The sequence below is a fragment of the Cotesia typhae genome, unplaced genomic scaffold, assembly GCF_013202065.1.
Source record: "Cotesia typhae breed Kobodo isofemale line unplaced genomic scaffold, CoteBio_Ctyphae scaffold_13, whole genome shotgun sequence".
Classification (NCBI taxonomy): Eukaryota; Metazoa; Arthropoda; class Insecta; order Hymenoptera; family Braconidae; genus Cotesia; species Cotesia typhae.
Genome location: NW_027423774.1, coordinates 142,409 through 163,190, shown reverse-complemented (window position 1 = coordinate 163,190; position 20,782 = coordinate 142,409). Strand labels below are relative to the sequence as shown.

General features: G+C 29.0%; 4 protein-coding genes across 4 annotated transcripts; 3 read left to right on the top strand and 1 right to left on the bottom strand.

Annotated features, from left to right (window-relative positions):
- Positions 1-168: 168 nt before the first annotated feature.
- Capt (adenylyl cyclase-associated protein 1) lies at positions 169-9,811 on the bottom strand. The gene is made up of 9 exons (XM_074254184.1): positions 8,005-9,811; positions 7,549-7,806; positions 6,241-6,634; positions 5,897-6,181; positions 5,448-5,752; positions 5,137-5,318; positions 4,853-5,059; positions 1,021-1,164; positions 169-889 (listed from the first exon to the last, which is right to left on the bottom strand). Exons 1-9 carry the CDS (start codon positions 9,794-9,796, stop codon positions 806-808), a joined length of 3,651 nt encoding a protein of 1,216 aa, XP_074110285.1. The 5' UTR covers positions 9,797-9,811; the 3' UTR covers positions 169-805.
- On the top strand, positions 1,172-4,821 carry LOC141534677 (uncharacterized). The gene has a single exon (XM_074254188.1). The coding sequence runs from the start codon at positions 1,979-1,981 to the stop codon at positions 4,712-4,714; it is 2,736 nt and encodes a 911-aa protein (XP_074110289.1). The 5' UTR covers positions 1,172-1,978; the 3' UTR covers positions 4,715-4,821.
- Positions 9,812-12,428: 2,617 nt separating the features above from the next.
- Positions 12,429-17,742, top strand: LOC141535210 (uncharacterized). The gene is made up of 4 exons (XM_074255047.1): positions 12,429-12,567; positions 12,743-13,530; positions 16,076-16,370; positions 17,012-17,742. Exons 1-4 carry the CDS (start codon positions 12,555-12,557, stop codon positions 17,740-17,742), a joined length of 1,827 nt encoding a protein of 608 aa, XP_074111148.1. The 5' UTR covers positions 12,429-12,554.
- A 390-nt stretch (positions 17,743-18,132) lies between these two features.
- On the top strand, positions 18,133-20,771 carry LOC141535205 (uncharacterized). The gene is made up of 4 exons (XM_074255037.1): positions 18,133-18,148; positions 18,231-18,479; positions 19,609-20,457; positions 20,764-20,771. The coding sequence occupies exons 1-4, from the start codon at positions 18,133-18,135 to the stop codon at positions 20,769-20,771; spliced, it is 1,122 nt and encodes a 373-aa protein (XP_074111138.1).
- The last annotated feature ends 11 nt before the right edge of the window (positions 20,772-20,782 follow it).

Genomic DNA, 20,782 nt, shown 5'->3' with positions numbered 1-20,782 from the left:
TCATTGTTTTTATTTCATTGTATATATTACTGTTAATTATAGCAAATAAATATAAAATTTTAAAGTACAATTAATTTATAAATAATAATTAATCGATTACCTTAACATTATTTAATTTTTTAATTTAACGACAAACAAATGATTCAATGAATAAAATTTAAAAACCAATGATTTATAAATTGTTTATTATTAATGAGTTATCGGTACAAACTCCACTCAATTTATTGTAATTGATTAATTGATTATTTTAACTTGTTTATTACTTTATGGTTATTATGATAAAACCCATGTTTTTATAATAAATTAGTTATTATTTTATTACTTTATTAGTAGTAGCAAAGTTTAATTGCAAGAACTTTTCGAATCTCAGTACTCGATTAGATCAATTACGGACTCACGTGAATTTATAAAATTATTAATTAAAAAAGCGACTTTAGCGACCGACTAATTTTTTTTCTTTTTGAATAAATTTAAAGGCTTGAATAAAAGTTTAAGTCTTAGAAACGGTGTAAATGTATAAAAGCGATAGTAAGTTGAACTTTTATCCAAGCCGACCTAATAGACTTTTTAAATCTCAATTTGTAAATTTTGAATTCAGTACGTTTGTTTTTTTTTTTTTCTTTTTTTTTTTCATTGACAATTTATATCAATTAAACGGTTAAAGTTTACTTTTAATTTAACCAAAAAAAATTTATTCCCTAATGATTATATTCGTATCATTTTATTTATTTATTTATTATTTTTTTTTTTTTTTTTAAATTATGAATCTAATGATTAGGAGACGAGTTTTAAGAGGATTATAAATTTATCCCAGTGAGTCGACGGCTATCGTTGACAATCCTTTGGAATTAATAGTCGTTTTAAATTGCTCTGGCACTGGATATTCCGTCTGTAAATTGTGTATAATTAATTATTTAAATTCTTAAATAATATTTTTAAATACCTAAATGAGCCAATAATATTTTATTCATTTTTAAATTAATAAAATAAAATTATAAAACTAAAAAATTGTCAACTTACGTAATCACCGTTACTTTTAGGTACCATAACATTCATTTCACTAGATTTACTAGTAATCAATTCAACGTCAAGTGATTCTTGATTCAGATACATTTGACAACCATCAGTCTTGTCGATTGAAATTGTCGGAACTTTTCCAAGTACCTAATAAGAAAAAATATGAGTAATTAAATTTGAACATTGAATTAAATTAAAAAAATACCATACATACAAAATCAGGCCATGCAAAATAATAAACACACAAAACATAAAATAAAACTTATCGTGAAATTTAAAAAATAGAAAACTCTTCTTCAGCTAAATAAAATTTATCGGAAATTAAAAAAAAAAAAATATTATGACAATTGACTGTCAGTTTAATCTGTCAAACAACGATGTAATTTATAAATTATTATTATTATTTTTTTTTTTTTTTTTTTTTTTTTTTTAGTAAATTGATATTTACTATTTTCTTTTCAACCGGATATTTTGAGGTAACGAAAAATGCGTTGGCAAATCGGTAAATATTTATAATTCAGATTGACGAAAGTAATTCATGGATTTATTTATTTATTTATTTATTTATTTATTTATTTATTTTGTATCAACAGGAGGAAACATCAGACCGGTAAGATTAATTTGTGAGCTTAATTGGAAAGAATGTCCATATGCAATTCTTAATTATATGTGGTCTGAAATAGTAACCGATGTTATTGATTGTGTTACTAATGAATCCGTATTATTACGAGTAAGTATTAACTTTATTAGTAAATAACTTATTAATTAATTGTACATAAGTGGTAATTAAATTTTTATCACACAGATAATAATTTTATTACTGGTATCAACAATTCTCGTCCATACAATCTGGTCCCGGTTGAAGTCTTTAAACGAAAGTGTCCTCACAAAGGAGACATTAAATGACGTTGGATATAAATTCCAAGATCTCGAATTACGCGTTAATATCCTAACTTATAAGATGCAGTACGGGACTTGGCCGCTGCCTGAGGAAATAAAAGGAACGAATATCGAGGGCCATAAACAAAATATACGGCTGACTTTATCAGATAACCGGTGGTTTAATAAATGCCTCAAAAGTCCGCGAGACAATTACTACAACAACAACAACAACAACTCACGAGCTCGCAAACCCAAGTCTGCCAACGCTGACAAGAGATTTAATTACCGGCATAAGATTAATGACAGCGAAAAATTACACCGACGTAAAAGCGATAAAATGATTATCTTAGTACAAGACAAAAATGATTTTGAGTCTAATGATTTAAAATTCGTTGATAAGAGCAATAATAATTCTAGTACGTCAATCAGCTCTTCGGGAAAAAGTTCCGCTAAGAATTTTACTTTTGACAGTTCAATTTATTCAGAGACTATTTTAAAGTCTTCGCTGAAGCAAATCACTACTAAAGAAAGTCTTTCAGATGTACAGCATAGGCTGAAAAAATTACAAACTGTTTTAAAAAGTTATAGTAAAGATGATTTGTTGGTTGTCGAGTCCAATGACGGGAATAAGAGAGAAAAGTTTAGAGAGTTTTTGAAGGAGTTGAGCGATTTTAAGACTGACACTGAAAGCGATGCTAGTAAAATTGATTTTGATAAAGTCAAGTCAATAAATAATGGATCGGATGGAAAAGAAGAAAACATTTTTGATGGAGATAATAATAAATTTGAGTTTAACTATAATTCTTCTTTAATTTCAAAGGAAAATTTGGACTTTGATGACAATAAAGAATTAAAACAGTTTGTGATCAATCAGTTTTACTTAGAGAATAATTGTGAATTGAATTATGTTAAGCCGAAATTACTGGATATTATTAATGAAGAACAGTCGGGAAGTAGCTGTACCGAAAAAATCAGCAAGTCAATGCTGGGTTTCAAAAAAATTAGCGATGAATCGGAAATTTCTTTAGACTCGATCAGCAGAGATGAATCATCTTTGGAGATGATCCAGCAATTTAACCCATTGATTGATTTGCAGAAGGACGATAATTATGAAAATAAATTGTTGTCAAGTAGTTCTTTTGATCGATTTGATTTTAAAGAGAGTTTGGAATTGATAGATACTAAAATTGATAAAAATTTACAGGAAGAAATGGAAGCAAGTGGAAATAAAAAATTTTTAAAAGTGAAAGAAATTATTAATAAAGATAATGATATATCAGAAATTGAAATTTACAAAAATGAGGAAGATTTAATAAATTTAAACGATGAAGTGGAAGTTAATGTCAAAGTTAAAGTCGAAAATGATAAAATTGACAGTTTTATAAAATTAAATTTAATGGATGAGCCTTTAACAGTCCGGATGGTAATTAATGAAGCATCGAGAAGTGAGAACAAAAATTTAATAGAACTAGAACAAATAAGATTCGAGGCGTTGGAGCAGGTTGAGAACTCGTGGGCCGTCGGTATAACTAAAACAATATCTGAAACATCGATGATTAATTTGGACTGTATGGACAAGGAATCGAAGCTCAGTGAAATAAAATCGTTGAATGTTTTATCGAAAGAGAGCAGTATTTATTTAACGGTGGATTCTATTTCGGATTTGTCCGAGGATAAAAGTCGGGAGGAAATGAATTTATTGGCAAGTTTTAAGCTCGATAATGAGAAAGTTAAAAGTAATGAATCAACTGGTTTGTTATCTGGCGACACGTTTCACCAGAGTCTTTTGGACAGCGAGTTAAATTTATCTGACAGTAAATCAAATGCCAGTAATTTGAGCGATAAAAAATCTGCTTTTAATTCACAGCAATTAAAAGTTGCTGAAAGAGATATTAAAGTATTTGATAAAAGTAAAAATAAAAATACTGATAACTCGAAAAAAGGAATAACTAGAAGTAATTCGAATTTTACGAGCGATAACGACCGAAAGAAGGACCAAAGGAAAATTATTAATTTTCAGAGACGCAGTAAATCGTATGTGACCCCTAGAAAAAAGGAAGCCAGTCCGCGGATTAATGGAACTGGTAAACTCGCGTACAACTCGCGATCACGTGAGTCTATGAATAAATTATCTAAATCGTGTATTCCGGTTCTAAAGAGCCGTCTAGAGAGGAAAGACGAGTATCGACCCAAAAGCCCCGCTCGTGGACCTCTCACTGTTTCTGTCAGCTTGGAAAACTCAAACCAAAATATTCCGGTGATTACCGAGGGAACTTTTCGCGAGTCGGTTATCAAAAGGAACTGCCAAAACACCAATAAAAATAACGAATTTATTATGAAAGATCAAACTATTATTTATGTTAATGTTGTCGCGGATAACGATAATTGCGTGACTAAAGTCATTGACCCAAAGACATTTTTGGAGTACATTAAAGACCGGGAATTGAGCGTGCAAGAAGTGATTGATAAAAATAATAATACTCATTCAAATGAAGAGATTAATGTTAATAAAGACTCCAAAATTATAACAGTTGTGTCATCAGCAGTTAATAATATTATTAATAATAATAGTAATAGTAATGTTAATAATAATAATAATAATAATAATAATAATAATAATAATAATAATAATAATAATAATGAAAAAGAAGTGCTCGCTAAACCTTCAACTACACACACAAGCACGTCGATATCAGACTTGTCAGCGGTTTCAAAGCTCAAATTCCAAAATAATGACCATATGAAGCATATTTACCACCGGTCAAATTCAAGTATTGAAAATATTTTTAAACGTAAAAAAAATTTTACTAAATGACAGTAAATTTTTAATTATTTACTGGGTTTTCTAAATCATTTTAATTTGTATTGCATTTAAAAATTTTAAAATATAATTTTTTAGTAATTTTAACTTGTAAAATTAAATTTTTTTTTTTTTTTTTTAATAAAAACTCACCTGCATCTGGACGCTCTGACAGTTTACAAACTCGATGCTGGAGACGAGGGAGTCAAAAACGATCGATGATTTGCGACAAGAGTCCATGACGATTGAGTTTAATTTTCCCTTTATTATGAGAGTACTGTCTTGGCAGCGGTACATGTAGACGACGTTGTTCATCTCGGGGTTTTCTATCACCAGATCTTTATTTCCTTTGTGGTATTCCTTGAAGAATTTTAAAAATTAGTCTTAAATTATTAAAGTCAATAAACAAGTATACAAAAATAAAATAAAATACTCACAACCAGCCATTTTTTACCGTCACGACTGAATACTGGTGGTTTGTCAATAGGCGCGTTTGCTGGTGGCACACTCTTCATCGGTGAGCTTAAATTATTGTGAACTGGTGCTTTGAATGGTGCGGGCCCAGTTCTTAGAGATGAATTTTTATGCGTCTGCATATCGGATGTTACTTTTTTCAATGCTGTTTGATAAAAAAAGTAAAATATTTAAATAATTGCTAATCTATGTAACAAAAACTGCCATCTGAGAGTCTTGAGAGATAACAGTTCTTTAGAATAAAAAAAATGAATAATTAATAAGCAATAATTACACTTGGTAATATCTTCTCCTTGATTAATTTGTGCGAAAAGTGCACTTCTATCATCGCCACCAGCAGAGACTGAAATATCACCGACAGGCACACAAGGTGGCGGTGGTGGCATACCACCAGGTGGTGGTGGTGGTGGTGGTGCTGCTGCTGCTGCTGATGATGATGATGATGATGATGATGATGATGATGATACACTACCTGTTTTAGACCAGACTAAACCAGTTGTATGATGCTGACGTATGTACCTTTGCAATTCAGATAGTGTTTGTACCCATGCTTTGCACCACTCAACGTGATTCTTATCTCTGTTTAATTAATTTTAAATAATTGATTATTTTTTTTTTTATAGTTACCAACCTGAAGATCTTTGAACTTTGATATTTAAATTGAAAAGATCAAAAGGTATGTGACCAATAATTATTGAAGCGAATGATAAAAATAATATTTACTTTTCTTTCCAGTCCTTTAAAACACGGTTGGTATAAAATTGACCGGCATCATTCATTTCTTTGACGTAGGGAGCAGGCGTAGGTGTAACAGCGACCCATCCCAAAGCTGGAATACTCTCGCTGATTGCTGACAAATGATTGAAGTACTGCGAGCCTCGATTATTTTCGCGAAATTGTTGGATCAATTGAATTTGTGATGATGTAGGGCCTAGAAGTGACACTTGTTCAGACTGGTTTGATGGTACAGGACGGCTTGCCGCTGTTTTTATAAATTCTTTTTGAATTCTAAAATTATAAAATTGTAGTTAGGTTGATTGATTATTGATTGAAATAAAAATACTTACCGAAAAGCTTCGCTGACGAGTTTGCTGTGAGCAGCAACATCACCGCCAATCTTTTGACTGAGAGCCAAATATTCAGCGAACGGACCGGCGACAAGATCTTCGTACCCAGCAACAGACATACTAACTGTGTATTCAACTTCTGAGTCCTGATAAACTTGAGCTTCTACCTCTCCAAAATCAGGTGGATCAGGAAATTCTTGATCTTGCTCCTTGAACTCGTGACCTGTCGATACGTCGACCCTCTCGACTTGCTTTGACAATGAAAAATAAGTCTGGATAGCGACTTCCTGGGTCTCGGTAAAAAATTTCGATGGCACGCTCTCGAGTCTTTTGGTTACGTTCTCTAAACGAGTTACCAGCTGTTCTAGATGCTCGTCTCGCTCGTTCTCGTAACCTGAAAAAATATTTAATGTTAATTAACATTAAATAACAGATTTTATTTTTATTCAAAATATATATTTTATTATTTGTTAAAATAGCTTCTTTGTCGCAAGTAATTTTACGAAATTATTACAACTCAGAGATGTTATTACATAAATATGATGACTAAAAGATCTACGTTGCAATATGATAAAAATGTGTCACCGTTTTATGTTTAAAAATAGTTTTCTATTTTATTGATTCGATAAGTTTTGGGGTTACTTTATTAATTTTTATTATTCACTAGTTAACAATTAATTAATTATAGTTTTAAAAAGTAAAAGATAAAGATTATAAATTTTAGATAGATAAATATATATATATATATATATATATATATATATATATATATATATATATATATATATATATATATATATATATATATATATATATATATAAAAACTGTAATTACTTTTTCACAGAAGATAAAAAATATAATCCTATTAATAATATAATATAATAATCCGATGGTTCCAGAAAATCAGAGTTAACTGAGAGACAACACACTACTGTCACAAGTATAAAACACGATGAGAATAACTATATAAATGCAGATTTATAATTAGAAAGCCGCAAATATTGTTGATGAATTCACCAGCGTTAAATATAATGTAGGCATTTTAATAACGTAATATCCTTACATTTATAGAAATATTAATATTGTATTTAACACTTAAATGATTATTTATTTTAATAAACAGACCACTTTAAATAATTATTAGAAATGGGTCTATTTATCAAAAAAACATATAAACACAAAGTTAAAAAAAAAAAAAAAAAAAAAAAAAAAAAAAAAAATTAATATTATCTTGATCTTAATGTACTAAAAAATATACAATAAAATGAATAAATATAATTATATTATATATTTATATATATCCTAACCAGGATGAATCATCGGTCCCAACGGATCGAATCTGACTTTGTGCTCGTTGTCATTCTTGGTAGCGTGCATTAAATCTGAGAAAAACCTGTGCCGTCTCAAAGCGAGCTCGTCCTTGGCAACAGGCGTAGCTGGTGGTTCTTGCATACCACCACATACTTCCGGATTATCTGTATCGTCGTCTTCAGAGAGCCAACGCGGTATTGGGTTATCTATTGGCACTACTGCTACTGATGGTGGTTTAGTCAAAGCCGGACTAACTGTACAATAATGTTTTCAACACAATTGTCAAATTTACTGCTTTCTTAAATATTTTCCACGCAGTTAGATTAATATTAATTTCAATAAATTAATTAAATAATATAATATATATATATATATATATATAAGCGATAAGTATTAAAAAAAAAAAAAAAAAATCTACTCAATCAATATTTTAAAAATCAGGATTAAAATACCTGGTTCCGTAGTTATTGAGTTCTCGAAAACAGAGTCATCGCCCTCGTCGTCAGGTCCATCGGCAATTGTTCGTTCAATGTAACCTGGGGCTTGATATAAACAAACAGTCGGTGGCCCCATTACTATATTATCTAGTGTCAATTTACATGTTTTAATATCATCTATTGTTTTGATAGAAACAGTAGTACTTGTTGAATCACTTTCTTCATTATCTTCTTCATTTCCGTTGTTTTCTCCTCCACCTTCATCTCCTTTTTCTTCAGCTTCTTTATCATTATTCGCTTTATCTTGAGTTTCTATTTCATTGCTCTCAACTATCAAATTATCTTGTTCACTTTTACTTGAAACCAGCTTGGAATTATCTTCTTCACATTTAATTAAAGTAAAATTTAAATTCTCTTCACCCTCTATTGAAGAAATACCACTTATTTCTTCTTTACTTTCACCTAAAGTAACATATATTTCTTCTTTTTTATTATTATTATCAACGATAGACTTGTCTTCTTTATCTTCTTCACACTTGATTAATGTAAAATTCAAATTTTCTTCCTCATAACCCAAAGACAACTCAACGTCAGATCGATCTTTAGAATGCTTCCTAATTTTTGACAAATTTTCCTCTATTTCTCTATTTACTACTAACAAATTTTCTTCAACAACCGTGATCATATCAGTAATATTGTCTTCAACTTGATCAATAATCTCCGAAGATATTTTCTTGACCTCATCAATCACCTCAATTTCAACTTGGTTTATTAACTCTGTCGAAATTTTTCTAACATGATCTATTATTTCTGGAGTATGTATATTTACTTTATCTACTAGAAATTTAACTTCGTCAGTACTTACAGAACTTTCTTCAGCATTCGTTGTTCCGTTAGATTTCTTAATATTTATTTTAGCCTTATTTTCATTACTAATACTTTTAACTTCTAATATATTATCTTCATTAATAATATCAGTTAAATTAACTTCGATTTCTTTAACAGTAGTAATTGAATTATCGTCATGATTGCTAAAATCTGATTGATTTTCTTCAATTTCACTACTTACGTCTACATTATCCTCTAAAATTGTTTTTTCTAAATTATCTTTAATAACTTTATCCTCTAAATTATCATCATCAACAACTACTATATTTTTCTCTAATAAATTTATTTCATTATCTACCCCCGTTTTTTCTCTGTCTTTGTCTCTATCTTCATTACCATTAACCTCTTCAACTTTGGCATCTTCAAGAAGACTAGGTTCAACATCCTTAGTGTTTATCAAAACACGGTGAGCTTCATTTACAATAATTAAAGAGCGTTTCTCGACATCACTAATTATTTCACGAGAAATTTCTTTAACTTCGTTAATAAACTCTTCGGAATTAATATCAATATCACCAGTCTCTAGTTCTGGACTCGAATTATCAATCAATTGAGCATCTGCTGTTGTAAGTTTATTAATTGGTAAACTTTCCGTATTAATTTCTAGTTTATCATCAACTTTAGGTTTCACCTTAGGCTTAATAACTTCGTAAATTACATCTAAAACTTCTTCCTCTGGCTCTGGCTCCAGTTCTAGTTCCAATTCATGGTTAACATGATTACCGTTGCCATTACTATTTAATTGCTCTAGATTTTCGTTGACGATATTTGAGCTTTCTTCATTTAAATTAGAGTTTTTTTTGTCTACCGGCAGTTCTATTTTTATTGAGTCGACTTCTTCAGAACCGTCACCACTTTCTTCGCTGCTTTCACCGTTGCTGCTTCTGCTTTTTTTCTTGCATGCACAGCAGGAAAACATTTTTAAATTTTAAATTTATTTAAACATCTATAAATAAACTATGCAATTATAATTCAATAGTAATAATTATAATTTTTAATAAGAACAATGATAATAATAATAATAATAATAATAATAATAATTTTGATTCAACATTTTAAATAAACTTGAAAGTAATTTGAACTTTTGGTAATTTTGTAGAATCAGTCTTGATTGTATTCTTGACGGATGTTAAGATACGTCGCACCCTCGTTAAAAAACGAATCACAGGAAATTTCAAACACTTGGACCGGACACTAATCGATAAAACAACGGCAAAAATAATAACTACGTGTTAATATTTCGAATTGACGAAGGGAAAAGTCAAGGAAAACGGCGTTGGCACATTTTGAGTGAGACTTTTTAAAGGAATGGGTGGAGCACTGAGCTCCATGTCGGAATCGGAAAAATAGCTGACTATTTTTCCGAGTTTGTCGCGAAAAACCCCCGAAAGGCGACGAATCGCTCTGGCAAGTGAGCACCCCGAAACAAGATTAATAATGAGATGGATGTCAACGCGGAGGGACGGAGATGGAATTTTGATGGGATCCCGGGGGTAAATGCTCCTTTTGGCACTGAGGGAAGCCACGGGGGGTGGAAAAATCTCTAAGCCGGGTCATCCGGAATACCTAGTCGCAGGATACTACTTTGATGCTCTGGAGTTTCGATTTGGAGCAGCATCTGCGGATAGTGCTGCCATCAGATACTCCGTGGACGAGACCCGAATTCATTTAACACTTGCTTCCGGTTTAATAATAAATTCTTTATCGGGGATTATTGTTTATAATTATTATTTTTTTTCATCAGTAATGATAAATATTAAAAAAAAAAAATTTAATCATTTTTATTAATGTTATTTCATGTTGTTGGCTAAATTATTTTAATAGTTTCATGACAAATTTTTTTTAACATTCGAAGTGGTTAAAATTGACAGCAGCATAAATTTAAATATCATTAAAATTATTTTTAAACGTACACAAAATTTTTAATAAAATTATAAATATTTAAATTACTTTTATCAACTTTTTAAATTAATTATAAAATTTAAAAAAATGTAATTTCTTAGAGGATAAAAAGTAATTCCAAAGAAAATTTCACTAATTAAAATCATTAAATTAATAATACCGTAACATATTAACCACGAATTAAAAAAAAAAAAAAAAAAAAGTAACTCACGATTACTGATAATTAAAAACAAACTAGTTAAATATATTAGAAAGTATATCCATTTAAGAATAATCTCAAACTGCGCTATACTTAACAACAAACAATGATAATTTAAAATGCAAATAGACTTCACCGAGATGTAATAGAAAGAGAAAAAAAAAAAAAAATAAATTTGTAAAAGTTGTTTAGAATCGATTCTTAACTATAAATAAAGAACTAACCTAGTACTTGTAGAAGCCAAAGTAAAACAATTGCCTTGGGTATAAAATATGTTATGAGTAATTCCCTCAGTTTTTAATTTAATTTTATCTGATAAAGTTGACAAATTTTTTTTTTTTTGTCTAGACCATCTGTCTATTAGATAATAATTTTTAACACCCAACACCTTTTTTATTACTTCAATTCTTTTTTAATTATTAAATTGAAAGAAGAAGAAAAAAAATTAATTGATGAAACAAAAACGGTGAGAACTAATAATTGTATTAAAAATAAAAAATTAAACAATGACATTAAATGTCCGGAGTCATATGTGAAATATGACTCATACCAACTCAGCAGGAGACATTCAACATAACCATAGATCGGATAATTAATAACTATATTTTCATGATTTATTTTAGCACCTTAAAATTTTTAAAATAAACTATCAATCAATTTATTTTTTATTAACATAATAATTAATTGCAAGTAAAATTTATCTGTTAAAATTTTCACAAGTGATAAGAATAAAAAAATGACAACTGGAAAGCCAGCGGCTAGTGAGAATTGATTTGACAAAATAAATGAAAATACTTACTACAGCTTAATCAGAGAAAAAGTTTCGGTGACTAAACAATTGTTGTAACAACACAATAGACAATACAAAATATACGGTATAAGATAGAAGACTGGGTTTTAAATTTAATTAAAAATGACAATAATGAATATGTGACACTAGACACAAGTATTAGACATTTACCAATACCAACATATACACACACACACACACACACACACACACACACACACACACACACTGACAATCATCGGGGCGTCTGCCGGATGCCGGAAATATATACAGTGATGTATATATCTATGTACTGTACACAATCCTCAAGGCTGATCGACAAGTCTTCAGAATTATTACTCTGCGCAAGCGCCAAATTTAAATACTGGCGCATGCGCAAAACGGACGCGCGCTATTTTTTTAACTTTAAAATTTTTTTACCTAAATACAATAATAATAAGTATTTAAATTATATTACTAAAAATTATAATTATTGTTAAAAAAAAGTGATTGAAACTTGTATGTAAAATTTTTATATTACAATATTTAATAATTATTCTCAATCAATAAACTTTCAAAGTCTATACAAACAAAAATAAATCTGATTAGATAAGTTAAATAACTTGATGGCATATCTTTTTTTTTTTTTTTTTCCAAGATTCGAATTCACCACTTTAATTTATTAAAGGTACCCAACAATTTTATCAGTATTTTGGCGATTAGTTATCTATATAAACGCAAGATAAAAAATTTAAGATATCATTAGAATTATTTTAACCGTGTAAAGTATAACATTTAAATTGTATCATGCGTAATTCAAGTAAGTAAAATTATCAAAATTATAAACTGTTAAGTAAGCTCGTTAAAAATTAAAATAAATGCAATATTTGAATAAGTTTAATAAATTATTTTACTTATTAAATTGCTATTTATCATTATGAATTTCTTCGAAAAATCTTTATGATTGATTAGTTAATATTAATAATTATTTTCAGTAATTTTGGTGATGATATTTTCAATTGCAATCTCAAAAGTCAGAGCAGATTCATCAGATTGCATTGGAAATTGTTTCGACGTTGAAGTACCATATATTCCACACACGTTATGCACGAAATTTTGTGTGTGCGATCATGGACGGCCTATTGAAATGTCATGTCCGGCTGATCTTCATTTCTCCCCGGAAAATTATGTCTGCATGAATCCTGAGGAGGCTGATTGTCAAGGAGAAACATCTTTTGTCAGGAGCAATAAAAAATTTAATAATAGTATTATTCGCGATGATGATGATAATAATAATAATAATAATAATAATAATAATAATAATAATTATTATTATTATTATTATTATTATACTTCAAATGATAACAAGAATACGAGAATCATCCCTTCAAAATCTTCATGCCTTGGAGAATGTGGCGCCTCAATAAATTATTTAGTCCATAAAGACTCTGATAAATTTTGTCTGTGTTATTTTGGCAATCAAATAATAATCGAGTGTCAATCTAGAGCTAAGTTTGTACCAGAATTAAACAACTGCATGAAGGAAACTGACTTGAAAAAACACGATGTCAGAAAGGCCAAATGTATCGGCACGTGCCCGGCAAATATGAAGCCAGATCTCATTTACCTGATTCCCCATGAAAATTGTACCAGATATTGCTTATGTATTTTAGATTATGATATAATTATTCACAACTGTCCACCTGATATGCTATTCAGTTGGCCAGAGAAAAAATGCGTCAATGCAAAACTCGCAAAGTGTGCAAATCCTGATTATAAAATTAAAAATTTTCAATTGACTTTTTATTGATCGCTTTTTTGTTAATTATTTTATCTATTATATTGCTGTGAAAAAAATTTAGTATAATAAAAACTTTTTATAAAAAATTTACTTGTTATCATTATCAATCCTAATAAATCTTTCGTTCTTTTAAAAATCCCAATAAAATTTTTTTCAATCAACTAATAATAAATCTGATTCAATATGATATTTTTATTTTTTAAATAAATTGCTAATTTTTATTGAATAAAATTTATGGTCTATATATATATATATATATATATATATATATATATATATTTAATTCTGATAAAATAAACGATAAAGTCTTTTTATTTTAAATTCATATTTTTTAATAGAATTATTAATAAATTTAACTTTTCTTTTTAGTCATTTTAATCAAATATATATATTATCAATAAATATATCTAAAAAATACTCGAAATAATTTATCGATTACTCTAAGCAATATATTTTGTAAAATAATTAAAGTCTGATTTAATCTCTTTGCTTGATCAAGATCTAAAGTTCAGTTTCTAACTAATAGGAAGTAAATGTTGAAATTGAAAAATCTAGTAATCACTATTTTGATTAGATAAATTAGATAATATCGTGTTTTTTTTTTTTTTTTTTTTTTATATATATATATACTCTATGATACATCCAATTTAGAGTCTATTTTAATGATTTTATCAACTAATTTAAGCGATTAGTTTGTAACCGTAGGTTTAGCCCAGGTCCAGTTAGCTACCCCTTTCCTCTTTAGAAAGGGCGCCACTGGGATTTTAGACACGGTGTCCCAGAAACCGGAGGAGCATGAGAAGGAAAGGACAGGGTCGTGAGAAGTCCGAGAAAGGCTGCGAATAAAACTGAGAGAAATTATTAGAAAAATATAAATGATTTATTCAATTTAAATTTCAAACTTAACAAATTTCCTTATAAACTAACTTAAATGTGAGAACCTCTCACCTACGCTAAATGGCCCTTGCCAATTTTTCCTATAACTAATTAACCAATTTATTCAACCTCGTCACTCCGACGGAATATCTCAATATCTTAATTACCTCGTCAACCTGACGGAATACCAATTAACATAATTTACCTCGTCAACCTGACGGAATACCAGTTAAAACCTATTCCCGACTGCGCCCCCGACTCGGGCGTCTACGCAGCGGTTTCCTAACTTAATCCGTTGTACCCCCGACTCGGGCGTCTATACAACGTTTCTAAATACTCACTAAATTCCATACAAAAATCGTCCACCGGACGCTAACTTAATACACACTTTCTCTAATTATTCAAATTTCTTCGAATTACTAATTATCTAAATTCCTTGAATTTTACGCTTAACATTTCTTTAATACCAATTACCAAATTCACTAATTTAATTCATTACAAATTTTATCAATCAAAATTATTCAATTAAATTTATTAACTATTTCAATAAACTAATTTACTAGATTTACTAAATTAATTAAATTCAGCCCAACGGCCTAGAATTAATTTTTCAACATTTCAAATTTCAAATTCTACAAATTTAACAAGCCTCATTAAATATTCAACTTACATATATTCCAAAGTGACCTTGACTATCTAAATTACACAAATGCTTCTACTATTTCAACTTAATCAAATAATTTTAACTAAATAACTTCCCATAACTAAAAGGCTTGTAACAAACTAATTAATTGACGTTTATGAATAATTTACTTATAAAAGAATCTACTAAATTAAAAGTGACATCTGAGACAATAGCGATCATTAATTGACAAATTTTATTACAGTTAATTCGGCCTCTCAATTTTCAAATTCAAGCTTGGCCTGAAATAATTGTAATAATAATACCTGACTTAACTTTTACAACTCTCCAAACGTTAAGTGAAGTCCCGGTGGAAACGGGCGAAATCAGCGGCTGGTTGGTCTCTCTCTCTCGTCTCTAATAAACTTTCCGGCTCCAAGTAATGGGTTCCCAATTCCGGATCGTAGATTGACTTCCTTCTTGATGGTCCTGAATCTCGATGACAGAATTTATTACACAGCACTACACTGACTCACTGTTGTGCCAAAAGCCTCACTATCTCAAAGCGTCATTGGCTCAAAAGCCTGGCTAAAAAGGTGTTACTTGTTCCAAGGGCTGGCTCAAAAAAGCGTTACTTGTTCCAGGGCCTGGCTCAAAAAGCCTTGATGTTTCTTTTGTCGGATCTTTTATAACCCTTGACTCCGAGTTCTCGAACTTTCCTATTGTCAACCCCGCTTCGTTTTTTGGGGACAGCAGTGGGGACTTTCGATTTGCACGCCCGGTGACAAGTCTGAACTACTTGTCAAAATCGAACGGTAAGGGAAAACCCTCATTTATTGTGGCGTCAATAAAGTGGTTGATAACGACCATGGGAAGTTCAGTTTTCCCTGTCACAAGTTTTTGTTATAAAAGGTCTGTAAAATTTTAATCTTCATTCATTCTTTAAAATTATAAATAACTTGAGATCTACAAAATGCGTCAATTTATAAGTAAGTAGCCTCTATTGATTATTTTTAAAATTAGTCATAGATTACAAAAGTATCAGCAGAACCATCAGATTGCATCGAAAGCTGTTCAAATAGTCATATTCCGTACTTACCTCACAAAGTTTGCAGCAAATTTTGTATGTGCAGCCAAGGATCGCCTATTGAAATATTTTGTCCTCCAGGACTTCATTACTCTCCGCAACAATACGTCTGTATAAATCCCCAAGATGCTCATTGTCAAGGATCCTCACCGAGCATAAAAAATAGTGGTTGTTTAGGAGAGTGCCCACCTGCAAGTGCAGATATCAATCAGATTTGTTTATTAGCTCATGAAAAATGTGATTTATTCTGTCAATGTACTCAAGAAGGCATACTGTTGGTTAAAAATTGTCCTTTTGGTTTTCATTTCAGTATCGATTTCGCTAGTTGTTTGGAACCTGAATTGGCTAACTGCACTTCTTCATCGTCTTAAAAGATTCCCCATTTTCTAAAAAAAAAAAAAAAAAAACTTTTTCATGGACAATCAATTAGATTTATTATTTTTTTTATTCTCAATTTATTCTTTAATCAAGAACAAAATTCAAATTATTATAAAACTGGTTAAAGATATTATTAAATTTATCATCAATAAAAGGTAAACATTAAGAAATGACTATTTTTTAAAACCTTTCTAAAGTTATTCTGTGTCTGTCTATATTTACACAAGATTTCGTATCACGTTTTCATAACTTTTATTCATCTGACTCATTAATCTATTAAAGTACACAAAAGTAACACTTGTCGATTTAGACAAGTGATTGGAATAATATAAAAGACTGGAAATTCGTATGTGCAAATCAGTTTGTATAAAAAAAAAACCTCTATCAGATAAAAAAAAAAAAAAAAAAAAAAAAATAAATAAAATGTTTTTGCTTGGTAAGTATTCAGGAAAAAATTTTTAATTTATTACCAATTCAACATCAAATAAATTTAATTATAGTTTTAGCAATAGTAGTTTTGCCTGGTATATTACCAGTCGAAATTGAGGAATCAAGATCGTTCCATTTGTTACAAAATGAAAATTCTGAAACAGTGAAATGCATCGGGGAGTGTTCATTCAGAAATGTTTACACAAAATTACCTCATGCGGAATGTAATAAATTTTGTAAATGCATTTTAGGACACTTGAGAGTAAAAAAGTGCCCAAAAAACAAACAATATTCAACCGAGTCGAAACATTGTGAATTACCGAATATTGCTAGATGTGAAGAACGAAAAGGATGCGTGGGAACGTGTCCCGAGAAAGATTGGCCTCAAGTCACTCATGTTTTGCCTCATTCGGATTGCAAAAAATTTTGCAAGTGCCAAAATGGTACTGCTCTGATCAGAGATTGTCCGTATGACTTTAAATTTAATATTGATCATGGAATTTGCTATCCACTAAATGAAACTAATTGCATTTTGGATGGAAATATTACTACAACTACTCCAAAATTTAAAGAATCATGTATTGGATCATGTCCTTTAAATTCTGATGATTTGGTATATTTACCTCACGATAACTGTTCAAAATATTGTATTTGTGTTGATGACAAGCCAATGGAGCAACAATGCAAAGATAATCAACATTTTTCTACAGAGTTAAACAAGTGTGTAACACCTACTGAAGCCAATTGCACAATTCAACTTATCTCTTCAAAGACTTCTTTAGGATTCTTTTTGAGAAACTAAATTTAAAATTAACATTAACTCTATTTATTAGTGATGTAAAATTTTTATAATAAATTTATTGTACTTAATAAAATCATCGTTTTTTAATTATCCACCATTGGTTTAAATAATTGTTTAATTTATTATTAATTGTTATTATGGAATAAATTATTTTAAGATACTGAATTATTATTATCTTGTTTTTTTTTTTTTTCCGTTTCATTTTCAATAACTGCCCAGCAAATAAACTCATTAAAAAGTTTGTAACCTTTGAATCTAGTTCCAAATTAAATATTTTATAGCGACAATTAATATTTTTAATCAACTAGCAGTCATATAAAAGCCAGCAATAAATGCAAGTAATTATCACAAAGTTTAACTTGATTATTTACAAATAATATCTAATTCAACATGATGAAATTTATTGGTGAGTTTTAATCATTACTTTTAAAAAATTTTGTTGACGTATTTATTTATTATAATTATTATTATATTTAATTTGTAAATAGTTATTTTATCAATCGCTGTAATAGGAGTGATTGGTGAAGAAATAGAAAACAAAACTGATGATTCGTTGATACCTGACTCGGAAAATTTGATAAAATCTTCATGTATTGGAAGATGCCCTATTACAAACACCTATTGTGACCAATTTTGCTTGTGTTTGGTTAATTACATGGTAATAGGAAAGTGTCCTGAAGGAATGCGATTTTCAAACTCATCAAACGACTATCAAGTAATAACATCTGACGCCGAATGTCTAAATAAATCTACGGGGGACCAGTTGATGATACTAAAGGATGTTTAGAACAATGTCCAGATATTAACTCGATCGATCAGATAATTTCAACTGGACACAAAAAATGTAACAAATTTTGTATATGCAACTGGAATAAACATGTTGTTTTTCAATATTTTCGATCTTTGCATTTCAATATTGAAACTAAAACATGTGACTCTGTCAGCAATGCTAATTGTACTGGCAGCTACTAGTAGCGCCTAAAAAAAAAAAAAAAAAAAAAAAAAAAAAAAAAAAAAAGATAGATATATATAGTCATTAAAGTCATAAAAATGATCATTTTTATGGTGGTAATGAATTTATTCATTAAACTAATGTTCTAATGCATTTGTTATGATAATAAATTTAGTCAAACCCAGAATTTTATGTATTTTCTTTTTCAATAATTAATACCTGCAATTTTAATCATTCAAACTATCCAAGAAATTTATTTTAAATAAAAATATTAAACTCGTGCAAAAATTCAGGCCAATAATGAATTGTCCTAGTGTCTTATTTTTTAATAAGTAAAAACAAACTTTAATCATAAATTTTATATCCTCAGTTTACAGTATATAAATATACAAAATTACATAACCCGATGATTATAAAATTATTACTTCCATTACTAAAATCACAAAATGTTTAAATTAAAAGAGGTGTTAATAAATATTGTCGCAGGTGTCTTTTTTGTCATTAAAAAATAATTGTTACTCACAATTTTTATTTATTTCATAAATAATGATGTTATTATTTCAAAAGTAGTATAAATAAACTGATAAAAAATTAATACCCGTCAAAGTTAGCAATAAATTTCTATGCAAGCTAACAAATATATCAAAAAATTTAACAGATTAATTTTAATTATTTTTTATAAATAAATTTACTTAAGATAATCAAGACCCAATTAAATATTCAATTGTCACGATAATATTTTATTGTCGTTTAAAATTGTATAAAAGACAATCGTTCAAGATAATATTTATCAATATTAAGCTTTAACTTTTTCAAACAACAATATTTAATTTAAAATTATGAAATTTTTTGGTAAGTTAATATTTTTATTGTATTCTTTTTTACTTTTAAATTACAGTTTTTTTAAATTACAGTGATTTTATCAATTTTTCTACTGGAAGTGACGTCCCAGGATCACGATCAAGACAATATTGAAACTGACAATCATTTAGAAATGAGAACGAAAATTTTTTGGCCTCTAATTCATACAACCGGAAATTGTATCGGAAAATGTCCGCCGTTACTAGAAAAATTATCTTTGTACGCAAATTTACCTCACGATGATTGTAACCTGTATTGTTTGTGTTTACTCGGATATCAAATGGTAAAACAATGTCCTGACAATAAACATTACTCGGAATCATTAAATCAGTGCGTTGACCCGATGGAAGCTCAATGTGCGAACAAATTTGATGGTTGTTTGGGCAATTGTACGCTGAATCACGATGGATCAAGCGAAGAAATATATTTGCCACACCAGAATTGCTCCCAATTTTGCAAATGTAAATCTAATGGACGGTTGGAATTGCACGAATGTGCGGAAAATCTTCATTTCAGTGTAGAAAATCAATCTTGTATAAGTCCTGAAGATGCTAAATGTAAAGTTGAAGTCAATCGATTCAATGGTGATAATCAGACTGAAGAAAAACAAGAGCTAAATACCAAAGGATGCACAGAAGAATGTCCAGAAACTAACTCGCCTAATTATACGGTTATAATTTCACATATCAATTGTAGTTATTTTTGCAAATGCAACTGGGGCAAACCTGTCGTCATAAAATGTCCTGAGTTTTTGTATTTTAATAATAAAACTAAAACATGTGACTCTGTTGACAATGCACATTGTGCCGTTAATAATGTTAATTTCAATCAAGAAAATAATAAATCTACCTCGTTAAAAGAAAACTCTGTAGTTACTGAATCAACTTTTAATGAAGAACAAAGTAATAATCTAAATAGTGAATCAAATTTTCAAACTATTCAATTAAATTCTTATAATGAAGCTCATAATAATAAAAATATAAAATCAAATTCTTCAAAATCAGACACTGACTTTACTGATTTAATTTTTAATAAAGATACCAACACTCTAAATAAAAAATTATCTAATTCTACAGAAGAAAATAATGAATCTGAAACTACTGAAGAAAAAAACAACTTAGATATTGAATCAAACAATAATAATAATAATAATAATAATAATAATAATAATAATAATAATAATAATAATAATAAAAATACGTCAATAGATTATTAAAATAATATTGA